General features: G+C 36.6%; 1 protein-coding gene across 1 annotated transcript; it reads left to right on the top strand.

The window, feature by feature from the left end:
• The first annotated feature begins 5,121 nt into the window (after nt 1-5,121).
• On the top strand, nt 5,122-23,577 carry LOC149016823 (putative magnesium transporter NIPA4). Its single transcript, XM_089154875.1, has 9 exons — nt 5,122-5,660; nt 10,526-10,582; nt 12,023-12,113; nt 12,197-12,357; nt 12,487-12,614; nt 12,708-12,845; nt 16,709-16,801; nt 21,932-22,037; nt 22,396-23,577. Exons 1-9 carry the CDS (start codon nt 5,495-5,497, stop codon nt 22,491-22,493), a joined length of 1,038 nt encoding a protein of 345 aa, XP_089011001.1. The 5' UTR covers nt 5,122-5,494; the 3' UTR covers nt 22,494-23,577.
• The last annotated feature ends 1,605 nt before the right edge of the window (nt 23,578-25,182 follow it).

The raw sequence follows: 25,182 nt of genomic DNA on the forward strand, positions 1-25,182 counted from the left end.
CAAACTTATTTTTTATCTTATAACTTGTTTTAGACAAAAGTTAACAAACCATTTTTCACTTTCAACCAAATAATAGATTCTAGTATCCAGCTTTTTTTAACTAGGCAATTAAATAGAGAATGAAATTTGACTTTTTTCTTTTTTTAAACCCTAAATGAAAAAATAAATTGAACTAGAAAAGTTTGATATATAATTTTGAAATATAAAAGATATAAAACATAACATAATAAATTCCAGAGACTGTAAACATGATAGTTTACATGCTTGTCTTATAAATCTCAGGAACCAAATAGTAATTCAATTCCTTTGTTATACCTTGTTCTTCTTTTGAAATTTATTGGTTGGGTTTTTACTCTATTATGATAGCACTAAAGAATACACAGCTGCAACAACTTGAGAAGATCCATAGATGAACAGATTTAATAAACAACTACAACATACGTTGATACATGTACTTTAAAAGGACTTAATGAACCCACCGGCAGCTAGAGTCCATATCAACTCCCTGTTAGGAGTAAACAATGTGCTTCCCTGACAATTTTGAACCCTATAGTGGGGTCCACTGATATTTTTATTTTAATTTTTTAAAATATTTATAGGTGGACCCCACCCTCTTCTGTGTGGTTCAAAACCATCAGGGGAGCACAATATTGTTCTCCCCTGATGGGGTGATAATGTGGAGAAGAATAGCGGATTGTACTCCCTCACACTCCTTCACCATATATTTAGAAGGGAGTTCACCATTAGTCCATCTTCACAATGCTCGATAATTTTTTTTTCTTCTTTCTTTCTTTAATTGCCTTTTTTCCCCTTGAAAATTATATAAATCTAAAAAATGTTAAATATTTTTGGAAAAGAAAAAAGTAAAGAGTAGAAGATGAAATAGTTTTATTTGTTTATTTGCTATAAGAAAAGGAATGGAGAAGAAAAGTGGAGGCATTTTAGGGAGGGTAAATGTAAAGGGGGAGTGAGAGGGGCTTTAATTGTGGTTTAGAAGCTGCCACTAGTCACCTATTTGGTTGCAGAAGAGTAACTACTCAGGAGATAATTGGTTTGTGGTTTACTATCTGCAAGGTTATCATCGATCGATCTCCTAAGATCACCTTCTGTTATTCATGCATGCATGCATGCTGTTTCTTCAATTGGTTTTCAATTTATGATCTGCTAGATTCTCTGAAATGAGATTGCAGGTAAGGTTTGTTCTTCTACATATGTCATGAAGATGTTATTCAGCAATGTTGTCTCTGGTAGTAAACTCTCATCGCCCTCTCATTCATCTTTGATGAACAATGATAAAATGTGGTGGAAGATCGTAGGATCCATAGGTGGGGTGATACTGGTGTTGTGTCTGCTGCTGATATTGAGTCTCTGGATTAGGAGATACAGGCAACGAAAGAAGAACGAAGATAGAGAGGCATTGGAGGGTTTCTGAGAAAGTGCATGGCAAGCTAGGTAGATCTCCTCCGCCATTGTTTTCCCAGAGTAGGGCTAAAGGTATACCTACATTGAAGAATCATTCATCAGATCTGCAAGAGAAAATCCATGTTCATCAGCCAGAGAAATTAAAGACCCTTCACTGATACATCTTTGTTGAATACCTCATTTCTTGTGATTTCTCCTTCATTCTCTGCCATCAAATCTTCAAACTTGGGGAGAAGGTCATTCTTTTTTGGCTGACCCATGCACCTGTAACATCAAAATTGATCCAAAACTAGATTATATTGCAACATATCTTACACCACTTAGATGTATATACGTCATTTATGTTTTTTTTTATTTTAAATTTTTGTAAGAATTAGATATATCTGAGGCCTAGATCTTATTCATGTGTTAATCTTATTAAAACTGAAGCTTTTCTTGTTTTGGGTATTGATGGATCGATTTCTCAAAGTAACAAAATCAGTATGGTTGCTTCCATGTTTTGAGAGCTTGGATGAGATGGATGTGTTTAATCTTGAAATTCATTAGCTGTAGCTATTGGTCTTTGGTTGAAGTTACCAAATTCTCGATTTCTATGAGTTTTGAATGATTGATTATCATATAGCTACCATTGATATACTACCATAGCTAGCATAGTTGGTGACGCTATATATGTTGAATTTGATTGCATTTGCTACAGGAGGTCTCTAAGTTATTTGAACACCTTTGTGCTATATAATCGAATTCAATTCTTATATTGAACACATTTCTTAAGTAAAAGAGATGATCAACCCAAAAAAACAACTAATTAGATGATGGTGGATAATATATATGATGTATAATGTATTTACACTGGGAAAAAAATTCCCCAAAATGCTAGAGTAAGGATCTTATCTTTTTTTTCTTTTTCTTTTTTCACATAATGAGCCTTAGGGTTCACATTTACTCATATTTTGGCTAAAAACCCAATGTAAATATGATATTGGGCTCTATATATGTAATCATTGATGAGTTAATGGATTTCTCATCTAAAAAAATTTCCCCAACCGTGACAAATTAAAAATACTAATTGCTTTTAAATTTTAATCTTGTTAAGAAAAAAACTGCTCATTGGATTTGGATGGTTAACTTTTTTTCTCCAAATACGAAATACATCATGGTGAGTCATTGATATCTAATGGTTCATGTACTTAAATCTTTTAATGTAGAATATTGGTGATTCTTTTTAATCAAATTACTTTGTAGATGTATTTCATGAAGAGTGGACAACTACTTATGTAGAGATAATAACACTAAAGAAGTCTTGGGTTTTAACATCAATTCCTCCATAACTTCCCCCCAAAAAAAAAAATCCCCAATAAAAAAAAAAACTTTGAAATAAAAAAATATTCATCATTTTCCCGACACTATCATATTTTCAATGTCAAAATTAAAACCAAACCCCTGCTCACATCGTTAGGGTTTGAAAACCCCCAGTCCTAACACAACCCTCCGTAATTAACCTTAACAAGGTCGGGTTGGTCTTGATTTATCCTAACCCTTACGGACTTACCCTAATTTTTACGACTTCTTATCTAAAGTGTTAATTTAATAATAATAGACTAAAACTCATTTTCATATTTATAAACAATGGGTTTAATAATGATTAACCCATTATACATTGTAAATGAACTCATTATCATACATGTAAAGTTATCAACACAAATGATGATGGATTATTCCTTATTGGTGACACCTTGTTTTGAGAAAAAGTAACAAAAAAAGAGAAAGAAAAAAAAGATGAATATTCGATATTGTTGATGTGAGAATGCGGGATTCATGGGAATAACTTTAAATATCTAGGATCAAAAGTAGAAAATCGATTGTTTAAACTAATTTAAATATAATTTTAATTAAATTAAACTAACATATGATCAGGTTAGGCTAGGCCGGGTTGGCCAATGGCTAAACCTGAACTCGACCCCACCTGTTAGAGTTGATTAATTTGTAATTTAAGCCCGCCTTTTGGATTGAAAAAATCAAATTAAAATCTTACCCGTTTTAGGGCAGATTTGAGTTAGTTGGGTCAATAAGGTTTTATTGACACCAAGGTTTAAACTTTAAAATATCTCACGAAACTATACGATACTAGTTGATACATATCCATATTTGAACCAACCGATACGATACATCTCGATACATGTCTCTATTGAAATACACTAAAATACATTAGTCAGAGCAATACAATACTCGATCAGAGACAATACGTTTCTTAAAATCACCTGACCGATACAATACTCAATACCGATACTTTAAACCTTGATTGACACTCCTAGGCAATAATGAAAATTTATAAAAAGATTCATCGTGGTTGATGCATGATTAATTAATTATAGAAAGCTTTGGAATTGACAAGGTACATCTGGGAACGGTTCAATTAAAAGGTTGGTAACAAATTATATTCTTAGACGCTAAGCACAACTAACAACATGTGATGGCAATGCAATTATGCAAGCAAGACTGTTCACCTGAAAGACACCTAACAAATTAAAAGTATCTTTGCCAAGAACTTTCCTACAAGTTGCCAAATCATAGTCCAAACCGATTAATCCGGATTGAATTGATTAGAAAACTTAAATTGAACCGAGTTAGCTGGTCACTGAACCAACTATTTGGTTACAGGAAAAAAAATCCCATTGTTTATATTAGAACCCAGGTTCAAAAAATCGCTTTGTATCATAGTGTTGGTAGCTGGCGACACCAGTGATACGGCAACATATCCCGATATGTTGGATGACATTTAGAGGAGTATTGATGAAAAATTGACCCTTAATTTCAACGGGTATTTGGAATCATTTTAGTAAGAATTTTGTTTTGTAGCTTAACGTGAGGCTAATAAACACAATGAGATCACCATTCTGACCTAAAACATCACTTAAATTCATGTTCTTGATCAATACATTATTGGATTTATGCGGACAAAACTCGAAGTTTGGAAAACTCATGGATTTGTATGAAATCCCGCTTGATTGACACAAATAATGTAATAGTCGGCGATAACGAAACAAAATGTACTCATAAACGTCGAAGATCAGAGCAAAATATGATTAAAATGCAAGAAATAGGAAAAAGAAGCCACGTTGGCAATACATTGATGACATATCAGCGATACATCATCGACTTATTGTCGACCTCCTCTCGGTTGCACCACTCCGACATATCACCAACACTTCGAACCATGATTCTTAAAATATATCCATCAGATCCAGATCCACAATATGTCCATCAGATCCAGATCCTTTTTTTTTTTTTTTTTTTTTGAATTAGCAAAAAGATTAATCAATGTAGTGCACATCATATTATCCTAATCGAAGGGTGTACAAGGCAATGTCATTTGTTAACGATAAATCTCGGCCTTTCCCGCGTTATTTACCCAGGGAATCAGTTCTTCCTCTTTCTTTATGCGCCAAAAAAACCAGATACAACAAAGAAGAGAAAGCGGAAAATAGGAAGGAAGCTTCGTATATGAATGAGGAGTACGTATAAAAGCATCAGATATTTCATCTTTAATTTATTTTATTAATAGAGAATCAGTGGGGGAGTACGTGATCGGGACTATACAGTATCGGAGAGTGGACACCAATAGCGAACGTGCTACGTGCTTGATAGTTCAGATCTCGTATGCGTATTACGCATCATGCGCATGGCAAAAACCTGGGTTCAACCATAAAAATATAAAGACAACGTATCACACAGTTTAACTTCTTTCTCTCTCTTTTTCTTTATCCCTCTGTTGATCAATCCGGTTTTTTCTGTCTGTTCTTCCGATCTGCAATTCCAAAACATACACTCTCTCTCTCTCTTACCTATTTGAAAGCGCCGTCAGATCTTCAATCAGATCGCTAAGGCTAAGGCAGCTCTCAATTGCGACCGCCTTCTTCTAAATCTAGTCTATCCAATTTGGTCTTTTCTATGCTTCTCTATTTGTTGACTGTTGTTTGGTGAGGGATGTGGTGAACTAACTGATGAATTTCGCCAGTCATGGATCTAGAGAAATGGACAACGTCAATTTTGTGACTTTACTAGGGTTTCAGTCATGGCGCAGGAGGCTACTCAAAGTTGGATATCCTCTTACAAGGGGATGTCCTCTGATAACATCAAGGGTTTGGTATTAGCACTGTCTTCTAGCTCGTTCATTGGTGCCAGCTTCATCATTAAGAAGAAAGGTCTGAAGAAGGCCGGCGCATCGGGAGTTAGGGCAGGTGAAACCGAATTTATAGTCAAAAGTAGTTTACTTTAGTTCTGAAATTTTGTTTTCTTGTTTGAGCTTTGCTGATAATGGATGGAATTGGTTGATTTTGGACTTGGCGTCGTATGCTTTTCATTCAATCGATAAGCTATAATCATATAGTGTATCTGAGTGCTGGTTTGATTGTAGCTTTAGTTGCGTGGAGCGTGTACTGTTACATTAAATCCTTTCCATGTGCGGATCAAGTAAAAATAACTTTCTCATACTTTAAACTGTGGGGATGGTGGTGTCGTATCTATCCAATTCTATTTTTGGTAAAAATACATTACAGCATGATCATAATACCCGAAATCTAATTTAATTTGAATGGTATAGTTTTGGCCTTTTTCTGTCCGGAAATGGGTTTGAAGCGTTTACAAATCTCTGTGAGATTGCTGTGGGGGAATGCACTGTGTTTGTGTACTATGAACCTGAGCAAACATCATAAGTTTTTGAGCATAAGGACTGATTAGCTAATTGGAAGCTGTTACTGTGGGCTCGTAAATCATGTCCCAGTGGCTATTTTATAAGACGGTGTACCCAGTTAATGAGGCTTTTGCCCCTGCAGGGTCTGGGGAGTGTCATAATGGATGGAAGAGCGTGCCCGATTAATGAGGTTTTTGCAACCAGGGAGTTTCATAACGTATGTAGCCTTACCTTGGCCTGCATTTTCTAAGAGACTTTTTCCAGATTTGAAACCATGACCACTTGGTTACAGTGGGTCAATCTTTACTACTACATCAATTGATTATTTTAAATCATGCTAGTTGTTAAGTTGCAACCTATGTTGGTCCAAGTTCTAGCTCTTCTCGTTGGGGTAGACTGCAGAAGTATGCATCTTCGGTTGGTTGGATCTTGGTGATTTAAGACACCACCAATTTTGTGCAATCCTAGGACCTGTTCAGCACCAATATTGGGTGTATACATCTATCTTGTCTTAATGACAGTACATTCAATTATGAGTGGCAAAATGGGGGGATTGCCATCATGTTTAAGCTTATGCCTATATTCTAAAAATTTTCTCATTGTGTTTTTTTGGGTTAGGAACCATGTAACAATATATTTAGTGATGTATGGTTGATTTGTGGGTAGTTAGTTGTCTGATGGACATTTTTGAGATTTTTGTAATGCTGGTTAAGACTTGTTTTTGGTTGTTTGACAGATTGACTTCAGTTGGTGACATGTTCATCAGTAGAGGAATTGATGCCTATATTTTTGTCTCTGAGTCTCTTAGTTCACGAGTTGCAAGAGGCTACTTACACATCACTCAATGGGTTTTTAGTGTAGTAGAAAAATATCTATTTCAGCATTGTTTGTTTTTTCGCAACCCTACATGTTTTGGTTGATCATTTCATTTATAATCACCAGTTGGCTTGACAGCTGTAGAAAAGAAATTTCATGTTGGATAGCCAATTATTTTGTTGTCAAAATACTGCTGACTGTTTTTGAATTAATTCTCAAGTTACTTATTTAAGGAGTTAAGTTTGGACAGGCATAGCTCCTGGAAGCAAAGGTTTTGCATTTTGAACTAACCAACATGGTGGGAGAGGCCGAGATCTCGCGTGTTATCTCGTTTTTCACATAGGCGAGACGAGATGGAGGTTGATAGCAAAGAGTTGGGATATCTCGCTTGAGATCTCGCCATATCTCGCCATATCTCGCCTTGGATCTCGCTGGAACTCTCAATTTTTTCCTTTTTTTTGGATTTCAGCGAAATTTTCACTTGCAACTACTCTTAGCACATCTATAATGTCGAATGAAGATCAATCATTCTCTACTTGTCTTATAAACTTATGATTTAATGACTTATATAGAGCTTCTAATGGTTGTATAATTTTATTATTCCATTCTTGAAAATTGAGATTGTGATACTCATATGGATGGAATTTTGATAACATTAAGGTTGTTTGATGCATTTGATACGCTTATTTTTCATTTATATGCCTTAAAGGTTCTATATTACATATCGTATAACCTTACATTCCTTAATCCTACAACATTTCAGTTTCACACTATGGATAGACTTAGAAATTATACATAGGGTTGTTTCCTAACAAATCCAAGGCCATCAATGTGTTCAATATGCCTTAAATAGGCTAAATACCGAGTTTCAACCCAATTGGGACCCTAAAATCCACCGAGATGGGCCATTGAGTTGACACTAAAAAATTGTATATCTCGACCGAGATCTCGGTTTTTCTAGGAGGTGAGATCTCGCACGAGAGCGAGATCTTCTACCATGCTAACCAATACTATACAATACAATACATGGTCTTATGGATTTTGTTGTGATACTGCATAATGTGTATTGTTTGTGCTTGGGGGGGGGTAGAAAAGGGAAGCTGAATATAGTGCTTGGCTTTGGGAAACTGGTAAGTGATTCGAAAGTCGTATTAATCTAAGTATGGTATTGTGCACTTGAATGGGGGGTTAAAAGGATAGTTGCATAGGTTGGGAGAAGGAACATCTGGAGTATGGTTAGGAGGGGAATGGTAACATTTTGTAATGTAGCATTGTGTATTTACATGCCTGTGTCTGTGTACTTTTCATGATTTAAGGTTTTTGTCAGGTGCAAAACTGTAATTTCATTTTTCCGGGATGAGAGTTTGTGGTTGTTTGATGTTTGGTTGCAGGCAGCAAATGGATAAATTAGTTCATGAAACTTGTAGAACATCCTTCTGAGTCCCTTTAAACATAATGTCACGATTCCGAGAGGGGAAAAAAAAAAAAAAAAAAAAGGTTGTTCAGCTTTGGACTTTAATGAACTGTACTTCAGTTCATGCTGTTTACAGAAAACTGTAGTACTAGAATACACATAGTTATATTAAATAAACTAAGATTTCCTCAAAAATGAATTAATATAGAATTAGAGATCATTTTATAATAATTATATGTCATGCATGGTTTACTACAAGAATGTGGGAGTGGTTTGGCTAAATTTCCAACAATAATTGGGGTTTTTAATGGAAAATTTGATTCTTAGGATTCAAAAATAGAGAAAGGATACCAAAACTTTGTTGGATTTTGCAAGAAATTTCAATCAAAACCAAGCATTCTACTTGAAGGGTTTAACCAAAATGACAGGAAACTCAAAACGTGGTCAAGAGTTTGCATCTTCTGAAGCTGTGGAATTTCAGCTGAAGCTTAGAAAATAATGTATATTACAGTAGTTTTTCTCTCAAGGCTTTGCAAACCAGAAGAAGGATTCCTTGGATCCTCATGCCATGGTATGCTGAATAAGTTAGTCGTCAGGGAGAATGTTGAAAAGTCAGTCGCGTTAGAGACATGTTATGCACTGTTATCTATTTTATGATAATGAAAGGTAATAGTGATTCCTACCGAAATCATTGGCATTTATGTGCTTACAATTTGACTCAAGAGTGGTCTGGGAACTTCAGTTTTGTAGCGATGAATTACAGGGTAACAATAATCAGATACTAGATGCGAAAGTAGAAGTAAGGATTTAAGCTCTCTCAAGGCAAGACTGGTTAGGCCTCTAGGTTCTGATTTGTTGATGGCTGACACAAGTATCAGTTCTGATTTTGGTAGGTGGGAATCAATGGGAAACAATGATCAATGTTCACTGAGATGATTCAGTGGATAAAAGCACGCAGGAGGAAGTTAAGTTTCAGGTGACAGACATTGGACTTAGGGTACACCATTCCATCATCTAGGGAGTTCCTGCTTATCATTTTAGAATTTTCAGTTGGACTGGGGAATGTAATGCAGGCTAGGGATGTTGAGACTGGTTGGCTAGCTTTAGGTCTTGGGCTGGTAGGAGTGTTGCATTGGATGATCTACCAGATGAGAGCATTGGTGTTGGACTGAATCAAAGAATTAGAGTTGAGGAGTTATTCACTGGAGAAAGGAAAGAAGGGTGGGGTTGGACAAAGCAGCTGGTACTTCTAGTATAATGAATTTTTCTTTGAGAACCTACTAAAAATAAGCTCATACATCCATTGTCAGGTTGTTCAAAATTGGTGCTTGTCCAGCCCTCACCATGGGATTCAAATAGAAATTAAACTCCGATTTACCTTTTGAACTTACTGCACAACTTAATTACTGTACCATAAACTAAATTTGAATTATCACTATTTCCAGTTGCAATTAACTTGAGCAATGACTCAAACAACTTAGTGATTTTTGGCATATGTAAGGTTGTCAAGGTATACAGGTGGTTTCTTGGGAGCCCTTGGTTGGTGTCACCTTAAAATTTGAAATCCTGATATCCTCTGAGTTTATGACCCATGAAATGTACTGACTTCAACTAGATATACCCAGGTTGAGTTGTTACTATGCCCGGTTACATATTTCTACTGATTTTCTCTTTTCAATCTGTATTTCATTGACTTTGTTTGACACATGTCTGAAACATTTGAGATTGTGACAATCCTGTAGTAATACTCACCAATGGATGAAACCCTATTTGGATTACCAAACAGATGATGTAGGTGTTTGGCTGTGGAAGATCCATATCTCTTTTCTTGGACTTCTGGCCTGGTGGACTGACAAGAATCTGGTAATCCCAAAAAGTCCCATTTCCTTTTCTTGGGTAGGGGTGGGCTAGTCAGTGGATAGTAATATCAGCACATTCAATGGCATAAAACATACAGATGGTATAAAATAAGGTCAGGCTCACTTTTCATGCTGGTCATAATGTTGTGTAGTTGCCTCTTTTGTGTGTGCACTAATTATGTCAAAAATAACTGGCTATATTTATATGTTTGTGCCTTTAGTGTTACTTGCACTTATGAACATGTCGTTTTTGTAAATTATGAAATTACCCTTGTTAACATCCTTGAGATCATAATGAAATTTCAAACACTACTCTTTCCACAGGGGTTGGAGGCTATTCTTACCTATATGAACCACTTTGGTGGGCAGGCATGATAACTAGTAAGTTCTATTCATATTTCTCTTCTGTGGATTAAAAGTTAGGTTGTTTTTTCTATCTATATATATTGCTTTATTGTGAGCCTGTGACTAGTGGTCTCAGGATCAAGTCAGGAAACAGACTCTCCACGAGATGGAGGGTTAAGACTTTGACCTTGCGGTGGTAACCTCTTATACCGAGTATAGTAGCTCATGGTTGAACTCAATAAACCAGTCTAAACCTGGGTTTTGGTTATTAGGGATATCCCTGGAACTTTATGTCTCTTATAGGTTATTTCTCTGGTTTGGATTTTACATATTGATTGGGACTTCAGAAAATAGACGATGAAATGAGTCGGTTGGAGTTTGAAATTTGATTCACTTTTATAAGCTTTTCAGTTTTAGATTATGAATAGGATTCTTTTGAGTCTATAAAACTGAATGCATGTAACCATTTATTCTCAAATTGAGTGGAGATATCTTGGGTTCCGGTTTCCTTATGCATGGGAGACTGGTCTCAGAACCAGCCAGGCCAGGACCTTGTCTCTGTTGATCCAGGTCTGTTCTATCCTCATACTTCTTGTGTTCTCAGGTGAATTCCTTCTCAACAATCTTCTCCCCCGTTCTTCTCCATTTCTTCGTAATTGTTCTCTCCCTTCCTTCATATTTTCTCTGCCTGTTTAAACTGGGGGAATACCCTGTGTACCTGTCAAGTTTTAGCCTGCTTCATTTGATAATTTCAGATTAAAGTTTCTCTTCCTAGTATCTCAATCCTGGCTATACTTTGATATTAATTTATCCTTATCAATAGATGAAGTACTTGCTCTGTTTTCTGGTTTCCCTGCAACCAGAATAAGTACCTCCTTTATCCTTCTTAAAATATTGTTCTTGTGAACAAGAACTTGGCACGCTTGTTAACTTGTGGGGCATAAAAACTTATTGCTACTAAGAAGTCTTTGGTCAAGCTTCCTGTTCACATTTTCCCTCCCTCCTTACCTGTCAAAATAATAAAATCAAGGTGATTCTATTGCTGAAGTTAAATGTTAACATGGTCCTAAGTGGAAGAAGCAAACCAACTGATGCTCTGGTCATTTAGGCATCCAGCACCTTGCTGCCATTGTGCTTGCAAAAGCAGTGTAGGAGGGATGCTTATGGATCACTAGACCAACAAAGATGAGACTTCTGTTGTGCTCCTACTTGAGTAAGGCATGCAATCACGTGAAAATGACAAAATAATCCACTTTGTCCACAATTATCCATTCAAAATATTAACTGTTAATAAATGTTGTGTAATTATGGTCCCATCATTATGCTCTGACTGGTATTTGCTTCCATGGTTAGTTTAGTGGGTGGTGTGGTGGCAGTAGTAGTATACCGTTTTGATCTCCTTTATGAATTACATGTTCACTACTAATTTTTGGTACAATTGATTTGGATACTAATTCCTAACTACTATTGCAACAGTGATTGTTGGGGAAGTTGCTAATTTTGCAGCCTATGCATTTGCACCAGCAATCCTGGTTACTCCACTTGGTGCACTCAGCATTATTATCAGGCATGTGTCATAGTCATGCAACAACATAGAATGTGTATTCTACTTCTCTAATTACTAGTGCTAATGTTCATATTATGTTGCAGTGCTGTACTTGCACATATTATCTTAAAGGAGAGGCTACATATTTTTGGCATTCTTGGTTGTGTTCTGTGTGTTGTGGGGTCGACCACTATTGTTTTGCATGCTCCTCCAGAACAAGAAATTGAATCTGTGGCACAAGTATGGGATCTGGCTACTGAACCAGGTATTTTTCAGCATGTGGGCAATATTGAAGAGTTGAGTTTGCAAAAGTTTGGAATTTATTCTCTGATCATTGTTTCTGTGCTAGATCTTGTATTTTGGCTTTGATTTTTTTTTTTAACGTCTCGTGCAGCTTTTCTTTTGTATGCGGCTTTGGTAGTAGCAGCAGTTTTTATGCTTGTAGTCCATGTTATCCCACAGTATGGACAAACACATATAATGGTCTATATTGGAGTGTGTTCACTTGTAGGTTCTTTGTCGGTACGTATGCAATAGTTGGTTATTTCCCCCCTTTTAACTGGTTTTGCTGGGTATTTCTATTGGTCTTATTGAACATATGGTATTTTCTGTCAGGTTATGAGTGTTAAAGCATTAGGAATTGCTCTGAAGTTAACATTCTCAGGAACGAATCAGATGATGTACCCCCAAACATGGATATTTGCTGTTGTTGTAATTACATGTGTTATTACTCAAATGAATTATTTAAACAAGGTAATCAACTTATTCACTGTTTCTTTTTTGCATTCTTCTCCATCCAAACAACTGAAACAAGTAGAATGTACTTCACTATAGCTCCCATACTTTTTTGTGCATGATACATGTTCTATGAAAAGGATGCTTTTTTAGGAATTGTTGAATGCTTTTTCTGTTCTGTTTGGACTACTTGAATATTTAGTTGATCCCTTGACCATAATGCACCTAAATCCTTGAAATCAGATCTGTTGGTTAATTGACTCCAAAGCAAATAAATATATAGATATCCCCTCCTTCTGGTAATAATTGGCTTTACATTAAGCTTGTGGAGCATAATTAGAGTTGGAAACTACTATTTTTCCAAAGTCACATTAGTGTTGGGAGTTCAAGAATCAGAATATGAGATACTCTGGCCTATATATGCAGTGAATGTGTGTTACTGTCACCTAAAGTATTTGAATTGCCATCAGAACATCCTCTTCTGCTTCTCCTCTATTTTCATCTCTTTCTAAATGTAGAACCTGAGTTGTTCCTCCAAAGATAAATTGTATGACTTTATTGTAAAGGAAAGGAGGGGAACATACTAATTTGCAATAAAAACAACAAGAAAAAAATCAGATGCTAAAATTTCAGAATCCCTGACTTGAAATCATGAAATAGCACTTAGCTACAATGGAACATCCTCCCTGAAATGTGTTGTTGGCCTCATAACTCCTTACCGTGCAATATTTTGTGTTATTGACTTTCTGGAATCTGATCTCAGCTTCCCTTGATATGAAAGAGAGAAATGAGAGGTTAAATAGTGAACCAATTTATGTTGAGAATGATGCCATGGATTTTCTTGACCATGTGTCATCTGTTGAATTGCTGATTCACATTCTACCGTTGCAGTAACAAAACCCTTACTTTGTATCATCTTTATAGTCAACAACTCAGCTATATGGAAACCACCCTCTCTAATTGGACCAAAAGATCCCAATCTCCTCATATAAGGCTACCGAAGCCAAAAGGGTCCATATTTACAATGAGCGTCTGCCCTCGTTCACTTTTATCACTCCATCAGCGTCAGGTGGAATCTTAACCATCACAAACCTGTTCACTTCACAGGAGAAAAAGATATGGGCTCCAATTTCTGAATAGCTGCCAATATTGTATTTCCCAGGCCAAAATGCAAACTCTGTCTGAATTTTTTGAAACACGACTAGTTGGATGTCTGAATGATTTGGCTCATCTCTAGAGGATAGAGGCCCACTTTATAGATTAAAAGGATGAAACAAATAGGGTATGTAGGGGAGATGACTCAGCTCCACCTTAGCACATACAAGGCAAACAGGACAGAGATGTGAAAATAAAGCATTTCTCTTCAAGTTGGTTCATATATTTCTTGCATGCTCAACTTGCATACAAGAGGATAAAAAACATTATAATGGAAGCCCTTTGCAAATGAAGTGGCTAATTGGTTTTCTATGGTGATAAAAGGAACACATATGGTGTGTTTTCAAGTTCTCCCTGATGAACTCTTGGTCATATCTCAGTGTGTGTGGTTCTATACTTATTGCTGCCTTGTTATCAGAATATAGATGCAAATGCTCTGAACAGCTACCACCTAAATCACAAGCAACACCTTAAGCCACATTCGGTCACAGACCTGTTGTGCTATTGCTCAGTTTTACCCCTGCATTGGATCTCGACACAGTGGAGTTTTATCACTTAACTGTAGGTCATCCAATCACTTTGTTGGTAGATTCTCTTCCTGATTCTCGTTGGGTCCAGGTGCCTTCTCATTTTCCTGAGTGATTCTCTACTAGGAACAAAGATAAGAAATAAGAGAACAGAAGAAGAGGAAGAAGGAAAAAAAAAAAGGGGGGGGGGGGCTCAATGACCAACCCCCACTCCCTTAGGGCCTGTTTGGTTACTTGAGTCTGGAGATTTCAAAAATCTAGAGATTTCAAATCTATAGATTTCAGATTTATGGAGTCATGGCTCATAAAATTAACTGTTTGGTTAGCCTGAATCTTTGGAATAAAATCTGTAGATTCATCCGGAAAAAACATCTACAGAGTCATGGTTCAAATGTTTAGCACTTTTAGAGATATTACCTCATACCCATAAATCTACAGATTCATGTTTTAGTGTAAAAAGGTGAATCCCTAGATTTCATTAATCTAGGGATTCACACTACCAAACAAGTATGAATCTCCCATTTGTGAATCCAGAGATTTTCAAATCTTTGGATTCATGTAACCAAATAGGCCCTTAGAGAATGGGAAAAGAAACACACATATGCACAATGTTGGGAAGCGGGTGGGGAGAGGATAGTCTACAAAATTAGATTCTCTATGTTCTATCCATCTGCATTTGGATGGAGCTTCATGGTTCTTTGACCCAATTAAGCCCATGAAGACATTTAGTAATTAAATAGGACTATTTGATCATGTATTAATATTTTCTGGAGGAGAACTCCAGTGGCAGAAGTCATTTTAGAGTTCATGGAATTTCAGTTTGGAGGGATGAAATCCTGAGGCCAATTTCTAGGTATTCCATTCCTTTCGGAGCTTTGTATAACCACCGTTTGACATAAAGTATGTATTTTATTGCTTAGCAAAAATATACCTGGTTTCAGAAGAGTATATAGATAGCTTTTTCTCCTTGATGCTCCAAAATGAGAATTAATTGTCTTTAATAAGATGGTGAACTGTCCTCTCTAAAATTTGTCTGTCCCTTATCGTGATGTTGTTTTTTGATAATTCTTGTTAACTCATTGCTTAAAAATCTTGAAAGCATTTTTCAGTATGTCATTCTTTTTGCATTTCATAATATTTCATATTGGTAAACTTTTGATATCTGCAAGCAGTAAACAAACAACTGCATATATTAATAATGCATATTATATGTCAGTATGTGTAAAGCCTCTTATACTCCCATTCCAAGGTTCCCAAGTCATCTGTCTACAATTTAGTGGCATTGCCCTCCTTTTATTGTGGTGTTTTTTACTTTTTAGAATTTTTTTTTCTTCTTTTTTTCTTTCTCTGTTTGAGGGATGGAGTATGGGAGAGTCTGGTTGTTTGGGTTTTGCTGGATGTGTTTGAGTGTTATCTGGAAATTGGAGCAGTACATATGAGGAATATAGCTTACAATTTGGACATTTAGGATAAGTTTGTTTGTTCTCGGAGATCAGAAGAACAGGTAGTGGGTGTGTTGATACGGTTCATTCTTTTGTTCTCAAAAAGTAAACTAGTGAGAAAACTGGTCTGAACTCTGAAGAACAGAATATGTAAGACTTGTTCTGTCGGGGGACAAAAACTTGATACAGTGGTCCCAATGGGGAAGTTCTCTTGAGACCACCCCCACCCCTACTTACAAACCCCCCTTTGCCTTGCTCTCCCACCCCACGCCCTTGCTCGAAAAGTAGATTTTTCAGATTGTTGGGCCTAATTGGGAAATATTATCAAAATAGGTTTATGAAACGCCCAAACAAAAAATGGTCTCTCAGCACAGTAACATGTAAAAATAGTTCTACACAAGAACTGGTCTCTCAAAATGGAAATGTTAGCACACGCATACTTAAGCATTGCTGCGTTATTATTCTAGGCTTTGGTGACTAGGTGCCTCTCTATCAAAAATACTAGATCCACAAATCTAGCTCTGGTAATTCGGAATTAAAAGCAAGGAATTGCAAATATTTGCTTTTGTAGACGTCCTTGATCTTCACAGCTTGGTCATGTGTATTTTTATCTCAAATGGCTCCTTTTGCATGTGAATGTGTGATAAGACAAGCACACTCTTCAAACTCATGCTTACTGGTATTTAGTTTCTAATTTTATTCTTTGATTTTTTGAGTGTTTGTAGTTAAAGAAAATTCCATTTTGCATTTTTTGCAGGCACTCGATACTTTCAACACTGCTATTGTTTCTCCTATCTACTATGTGATGTTTACATCATTAACCATTTTGGCCAGTGTGATCATGTTTAAGGTAACAGTAGCATTGGTTAATTGTCATATTTGCATCACCTGTCTAATTGACTGCATGAATCTACATTGTGCTTATGTGAAACATTTAGTGCCTGTCTTTTGTGCAAGAAGTATGAAATAATATGGAACTTGGTTACCTCTTTTGAGAATTGATAGTCGTCAATCTGATGGTGATTGTTTCTAGGACTGGTTTTGCTTGACCCAGAGATTTAGTGAGACCTTGCAGAGCTATTTTCCTTTATTAAGCCACTGTGACTACTGTGGGTCAGTCAACACCCCACCCACCCCCCCACCCCAAAAAAAAAAAAGAAGAAAAAAATATTAAGAATGTTGATTCTTGAGGAATTGAGTTTCTGATAATTTGTTATCCTTTTCTTCAAATAGTGTGTCAAAATAACTGATATGTTGGAGGTGGGAACCTTACTAGATTTGGAGGATTATATGCTATAATTCTAATAAGCTAGAGACTAGAGATTGAAATCAAGGTGAAAAACTTGAAATGGTACTCACATCCTACCTGTTTTAAGGAGTTCATACAGCTTTCTGGTGATTGGATAAAATCACGAGAATGAAAAAAAATTGACCTTGGGGAGTAGTTGTCTGCCACGTGTTTATCTAAATATCTACATCGAAGTTGGTGTCTCACGAGTTCTTTTTTAGGACTTTCTAGCATGATTTATTTCTGTTGCAAGAAATTTTTTCTTTCTCCTCATCTTGAAAAATTTTAGGTTGTCTCATGAGTTTGATCCAATGCTTTATTTTTGTCCTAGTTGATCCTGATTCAACATTAGAATTATATTGATTGTTCCCTAATAACGGAGTACCTTTGTCTGTAAATACTGCATATTTGATTCCAGCCATAAATCCATTTTCTTCCTTGTAAGTTCCGGTATCGATAAGAATTCTAGTTCTTATTTGTCATATGTTATGTTATGAATATACCATACCAATTAGTTATGTATGGATTATGAGATTCCATCGATATAGAGCCAATTCCAATAGATTAATTGAATGTTCCCATTGGTGTGCGGGGAAATTCTATTTAAGATTAAGAAGCAGAAGAAGAATACTCCTACTCTTGTAAGAATGGACTAAGAAGATCAGCTACCTAGCCTACCTATGTATATATATATATATATAGGGAGATAATAAGATCTTTTGTGGTGTTACAAGTATTGATGGAGAATCATAGAGGAATGATACAAGTAATGGGGAAAGGGTTTCTTTCTTCTAAAGAGAAGTGGAAATGAATTCTAAAAGAGAGTCCCGTTCACAATAAAGAACACCTCTATTTATAAGCAATGATGGGAATTGATGGATTTGAAATTCGAAATTTGAAATCCGGAATAGTGCACCTTGAAGGTTCTTTTCCAAACATTTATCACTGTAGATGAATAAGAGATGCTGTCGGGCACTGTAGCTGATTGCAAAAGTATTAATGAGATATTGTTGTGATGTGGTTACTGTTGGTGAAATAGTAACTTGTTGGGTACTGTGGTCGAAAGTATCTTTGCTCTCTATTGTCCAATTGGAAGATCAAATCTTGACCCTAGATTTGTATTGTTGAGATATTGTTTGAAATGATATGATTTGGCCTTGATTGAATCTTGGGCTTTGATTTGCATTGTTGAGAGAATCTTTGGTTAGCACCATTTGATTGTCGTTGATTGATGATGAATCTTGGCCTTTGATTTGCATTGTTGAAAGAATATTTGCTTTGCACCGTTGGATGCATTAATTATTGATGATAAACCATTTCAGGACATTCCATGTATCAAAGACACTGTTTTCCCTTTGTTTTGGTTCATCATGGTTAACCCAATTTGGCTAAGCTGGGTTTTGTTTGGATTGGTTTAATCCTATTTGACAAAGCCGAATATTGGTTGGATCATTCTTAAACCGGAATGATGAACAAGTTGTCCTTTTACTGATATGACTCGTCATGCTATTCATTGTCGGAATAGTAACGGTAACCCATATCTTACCTTGAGTAATAGGGTGCCGATATTGCAGTCACGGCTTATAGGGCATTCTTTGGTGTCGTTATGGCTAACAATTTCCCACCTTCAAGTCCTAAGAACTAGACATAATATTTGTAGGTGATTATTTGACAGCAGACTTTTTGCCTTTGCCGGTGGTATTGGCTATATTTTTGAGACGTCCATTGCCACATCCTCAGCCTTCATTGTTGTCCTCTTCATCCAGTGGATCTTCTGCTTGTTGTCCCATATGACAATAATACATTATGGATTCACTAATGGATTGTTCATAATCTTCGTCGTCATCCTCGTCCTCTTCATCAAGGGCGGCGATTTGGGCTTCAAGAAGGGCTTGTTTGGACAACAATTTGGTTATCTTGTTATTGGTGGATGAAGCCTGAGATATTGTTGGAATTGGTTCAAGCCTTGTCAAAGATTTGATAAGGGCATGAATGTTGCATTTAGAAATGTCACAATTATCCCACCATTTGATATGATAGGTTCGTGCTAAACATGGGAGTGTCCATTCATTATTCGAGGCATTCTTGTGGAGGGCACTTGTTTGTTCCCCAAAGATAAAATCTCAGTACATGATCAATGCTAGACTGTAGTGGACAAAGAACCTGGTCAGGTCCAGGCATGTAGGGGATAGGTGTGGTGTGTTGGCAAAAAAAAAATGATTGCTTCTGCAATGTTTGTTCGTAAATATTGTTTCAAAGGGTCCCATTGTAACCCACCAGATGGTGAACCAATAGAGGAGTCATGCATTTTTTAGGAATTGGTTGCTGAAGCAGAAAAACCAAGAATGACGATCTTGCTTATTCTGGAAGAAGAATGCATGTTGCCATGCATCGATTTAATCCATATAATTGTATTGTTTTGGGATGTATTTGTCATTGTAGAAAATCCGGCAATGAAATGGGAGTGCTTCCTAATCTTCAGGAGTCAGTACTTTGAGGATAATGATGGTGGTATGGGTTGCTAGAAAGGGATCATCTCTACCCATTGTTTGTTTTCAGATGATGGAACCAATGTCAACTATAATGTATTTATAGAATTCTTGATTTTTTTGAGGATTGGTGGAATAGAAATTCCATCCTACCCAAAGTAATTTGCGGGCCATGGTAAGAGGGTCTTCTTGGGCCCATAATGATTCAGTAGTGATTGGGGACTGAAAAAGTGGTTTGGTGATGTATTGGCTTCGGCCAAAGGATTGGCCGGACTTGGCTTGGAACCAAACCACTTTCCAACTTGGCAAAATAACTTTCTGTACTTGGCTTGTATTCTATTTCCAACTTTCAAGTCAACTTTTTTTCTTTCCCTGTTCTGTTCTGGTGTATGTCTTCTCCAAATCCTCTGGCCCTGCCAGATATTGTGCATGGAGATTCAGAGTTTGCGGATAAATGGTTTTCTTTTTTTTTTTGGGAGAGAACAAAACAAAGCATGATTACTAGTAGTTGAGGTAGGTTTTCAATACAGTAATATCTGTACTATCTAAGCAAAATGAAAAGGTAGTCCCAGATCTTAGCAGGTAATTCAACACTGAATATAACATTCTTAGCGAGCTAGCGGATAAATGCCTTGAATATTTCAATTGGTTTTTCTTTTTCTCTACTTGGATATGATATTATCTTTCCCTGCCACATTCTGTGTCTGGCTTTGCATACACAGAAATTGGGTACATCAATCATTTTAAGTCTTGAAATTTGCTTCAAGTTTCTATTTTATGAAAGGCAACTATATATTCTTTTCATATAAATTGGAGTTTTTAGCTGAGAAAGTATTGTTACGAGTAATGCAGCTACCTGTAAAGGGATTATGCTATTGAAAATAAGCTTTAGGCTGAGCATGCATGTTTTTGACTTTTGATCTGTAAGGGGACATCTTAATGGGCCTAAAACTTCGACAGAATATAAGCATACTTTTATTAGTTTAGTTGGTCTTTATTTAAGCTGTTTAGAAGGCTTTGAATTATCACCTTCCTTGAGGAGATTTTCTTTTTCTTCTTTTATTAAACTATGCTTAGTTATTTAAAATCGGATTGTGACTTTTCATAGTCTTAGGATTTTGATTTAGTTTTTCTATATAAATTTTGTCGGAGCCGTTGGCTCACTAAAAATGAAAGCCATCTTCATGAGTGCTGTTCAAGTCAGTCATGCTGAAAGGCCTTGGACAGGATGCTGTTTGTGGAAAGCCATAGTTTTCTTTTTCTTCCTTCTTTTCCTTTGTTTTTTTGTCCTTTAAGTGTTGATTCATTTGAGACTATTCAAGCTTTCTGTACTTATTTAATCCAACTTGCGTAGGTTTGTCATCCTTCATCATTGCTGATTGCATACTGTTCTTGGCTTCTTAGTGGGAACTAAATCACAGCAAGAATTGAGTTTGGACTGGCAGATACTCTGTTTCTTCATTCCCCTCCAAAAAAAACAATTTTGCCCATTGAGGAGAATCTGACCTTCAAACTAGGGAGGTCTGATGGGGCATTCAAGTACTGCCCTATGGTGACCTCCAACCTGAATATTAAAGTGACCTCTCATCTGTAAATAAAATAAATGTCCCAATTCTGTCTTATGTTACGTTTCAGGCTTGAATGTTTAATAATTAATTTCAGTCAGCTGTTAGGTTGAATTCAGGCTAACAGTCACCAGACACTCAGCTCAAATGCTTAGGCTGATTTGATTCTCATCCTAATTTTTGAATTTGTATTTTGGAATTCAGGATTCTCCATTTTTTTATTTTTTTTTAATCTGACTATTGGACCATTACCATCTTCCGAAGAGTACCTATCCTGTTTGTTTGTTAGTGATTAGTGCTAAAATCTCACCTTCATCAGTGTGTTGGCCTTTATTTGAGTTTGCTTGGGATCTTGGAGTGGAGGTGTTTAGCCAGAACCTGGGGTTATCGTACCTAACCACCATCAACTGCTCAATATCTCTGCTGATTGGTGAAGAAATTTTTTAAATGCCCAATTCCAGGAAATATAATTCAGAAGGTAGTTTCAAATTGTTGTTTGTTAGTTCTGAATTCGTGGTTGCATAAATTTGGTTCCTGATTGAATGCAATTTGAATATCTCATGACCTGGTGCTGGAATTCAGTCCTAAAACAGAACTTAATTGTTTATAATTTTTAACTTATTCATTTACCTATTCAGGATTGGGATCGGCAAAATCCAACACAGATTGTCACAGAAATGTGTGGGTTTGTGACTATTCTTGCTGGGACTTTCCTCCTCCACAAAACCAAGGACATGGTGGATGGTATATTTCCCTTGCTTTACTTCATGTATTATATAAGTACTACTAGCTTTACTTACCTCTAAAGTGGTATAGCCTACAAGCCTTCTACCTTGTGACATGCTCTGTTTACCACTTTTTACGGGTTATCCTCTATAGGTTAGAAGGTGGAAAAAATTAAAAGTAATCCTTCTGTCTCTCATACATTTGTTCAACCAGTAAGCACATTTTAAAGAATACAGGTCACAAGTGAAAGGTTTGGAAGCTCTATGCACTATAGAAGCAGCTAGGGCTGCCCGTTATAGACAATGCATTCTTTTGTTGTTCTATCACTTGGTTTTTGTACTGTTGAAAAAAATACAATTGATGCATGTCCTTACAGGTTCATTGACCTCTCGCCTCTCTAAGCACTCAGAAGTGGATGGGTTAGATCCTGAAGGAATCCCACTTAGGTGTGCGGAATCGTTGCGGTCGCCATAATACGTTGTTACTTGTTTTCAATCTTTCACACTTTTTGGAGAAAGGAGCTGATTGTCACCAACCCATGCTCAAATGTTTGTTCGACACTTCCATATCCTTTTTTTTAACAATTACAAAACCTGGAGGGTTCTTGGATCAAAATGAAACGATAGTCTATGGCACAGGACTGTACCTCAATCTCCCCTCTGAGGTTTTCTGAGGCATTTCGGCAAATATGATTCTGAGCCTGTTGGTGACTAATAGTGTATTTTAGATAGAGATTTCCAGAGAATCCTTGATAGTTGCACAGGAAAAAAGAAAAGGAAGCGAAAGTGAGTAAAACATGTGCAGGGATTCATTAGGGATGAGGTGCTGGCTGTGCAGTTGCTGCTTTTAGGCTTTCAAGTGGTGTTAAAATCATGACTGCTCAGTCTTTGTTTTGGCTGGCCATGGTGAATCATTGTAATGTTACTTGACGTTCTCGTTTTTTTTTACAGTCAATAATGGCAGTTCAGTGGAACAGAAAGTAGCTCCTTTCCTTCCTCTCCTTCCTTTTAACTTAATCAGTGACCATCTCTTTCCATGCTTACTTGCGAAGTAAAACTTCCTGCTTACGTTGGAGGTTGAACCTAATGCAGATCAAACTTGCATTTCTTTTTCACCTAATCTGGGGTTGTCGGTAGGGGGAACTCTTTATTTGCTGCTATAAGGAAGCTCTCAGATGGCGACCGTGACTTTTTCAGATCCAACAGTCAACGCTGTGATTACAAAGCTGGCAAAATCAATTCATGTCATTATCTAAGTGCATTGCATTGCAGTGCAGAACCCCTCCTCTCCCGGGCCCCAACCACCATTCCCACTTAAATGTGGCACCTACAAAGTCAAGGATGAAAAGAGCGACAATAAAGAGAAGCTGAACCAGAAACATCATCAGTAATGAGATACAAGTACACAACACTAGCCAAGAAAAATAAGAACTGTACAGTTAGAAATGATTCACCGGTGTTACTCTTATGATGTTTAATGATGATTACACCTTGAGTGGTGGTTGCATTTTGCTTCAGTCATGTGCATGTAATGCATGGGACCGTTAAGTGGACCATTGGATTGGGATTTGATTGAGATTTTGGTCAAAATCTTGATCTGACGATTGACAATCTTGTGTCAATCTTGCTGAACGTGTCAATGCGTAGGACACAAGCATGGTCCAGTTAGAACGACCCAACCCAGCTAAGGTTTCCACTCTCTCTTATTTCCGGATAAAGGTTGCCAATCGGTTGAACCGGATTGGTTCAGCAACAATGTTAGCTCAAACTGGTTCTGATGTGATTTTCAAATCTTGAATCAGGCCATATGAGTTGATTTGACATCCCAATTATGATTCAACTGTATATGGAATTCATTCCTCAACCTAACAGCACAGTTGAATCACATTCTAATTCCAAGTTTGACCCTTAGATGCAATATGGTATAGATCCATAGCATCATCCTGATTATCATGTCCTTAGCATGTTAGTATGCTTTTGATAATGTTTCGTTCTGAGAGATCAATTCTAATGTAAAATCATTTTTTAATATTTCTGTGCTAAAAGACCGTTCTTTGCTTGAAAATGGGCGTTTGATAATTCCGTTCTCAAAATATTTCTAGAACATTATTAGAATAACTTGGTGTTTGATAAACTTGTTTCAAGGCTTTAATTGTGACCAATTTTATCATTTCCGTTTCTCTTTTTTTTTTTGTAAAAACATCTTTTTAATGTTATGCAAAAGGCGTTCTTCAGACTACTTTTCCGACCAGTCCGTTCTTAAAGAACAAAAGAACGAACCGTTTTAACAAACACGTTAAGGCTGCAACAAAGTTGGGTTGGGCTATTGCAATCCCAAGCCCAACCCTAATTCAATGCCAAGGATTATTGTCCATTCCCGCCCTGACTCTAATTCAATGCCAAGGATTATTGTCCCTGACCTTAAGCCCTACAGGGCCAAGAATGATTGTCCCTAACCCTAAGTCCTACAGGGCCAAGGATGATTGTCCCTAACCTTAAGCCCAACAAATTAGAGACGGGTCGGATAGGTCCGGCGGGCCAAAGAGTAATCTCAGGCTTGCCTTGGCCATAATATTTTGGCCCTAACCAATCCTCAAGCCAAAATCTTGAGCCCAAACCCTATTTGGGCTCAAGGCGGGCTTAGGGCAGGTCAAGGCTGTCAGGGCCAAACTTGCACCCCTATTAACGCCTCTAACCCTTCTTCTGTTCCCAAATAGCATAAGAATGCCAAAAATGTTATCTAATAACATTATCAAACACTCTCTTAGCATACACCAAATATATAATTTGAACATTTTGTAAATGTAAAGTACGGCTTATCATTATCTATTATCTTTGATTTGGCATGACATGCTTATGGATAGAATCTTATGTTTATTAGTTATCTTCTAGTCTAGTAAGTCATCATGTTCACGTGTGTGAAGTATCAGTTGTATTAATCAACTCACACTTGCCCTAATACAAGCATCTTGTCTGAAATCTAGAACGACATAAGTAAACATATTGACATTCAAATTTTGTGAATTTGCATCGCTAATATTTTAATATGTTGATATTCACTTCGATTGCGTGTCAAAAGACTCAAAACTATAGAATGATAAATGACATTATTAGATTTATACGGGAGAGAAAATACTTAAATATTTTGTCCTAAATTCTTAATA

The sequence above is a fragment of the Hakea prostrata genome, chromosome 5 (assembly GCF_041222555.1).
Source record: "Hakea prostrata isolate BN-2017 chromosome 5, UWA_Hpros_2, whole genome shotgun sequence".
NCBI classification, from domain to species: domain Eukaryota; kingdom Viridiplantae; phylum Streptophyta; class Magnoliopsida; order Proteales; family Proteaceae; genus Hakea; species Hakea prostrata.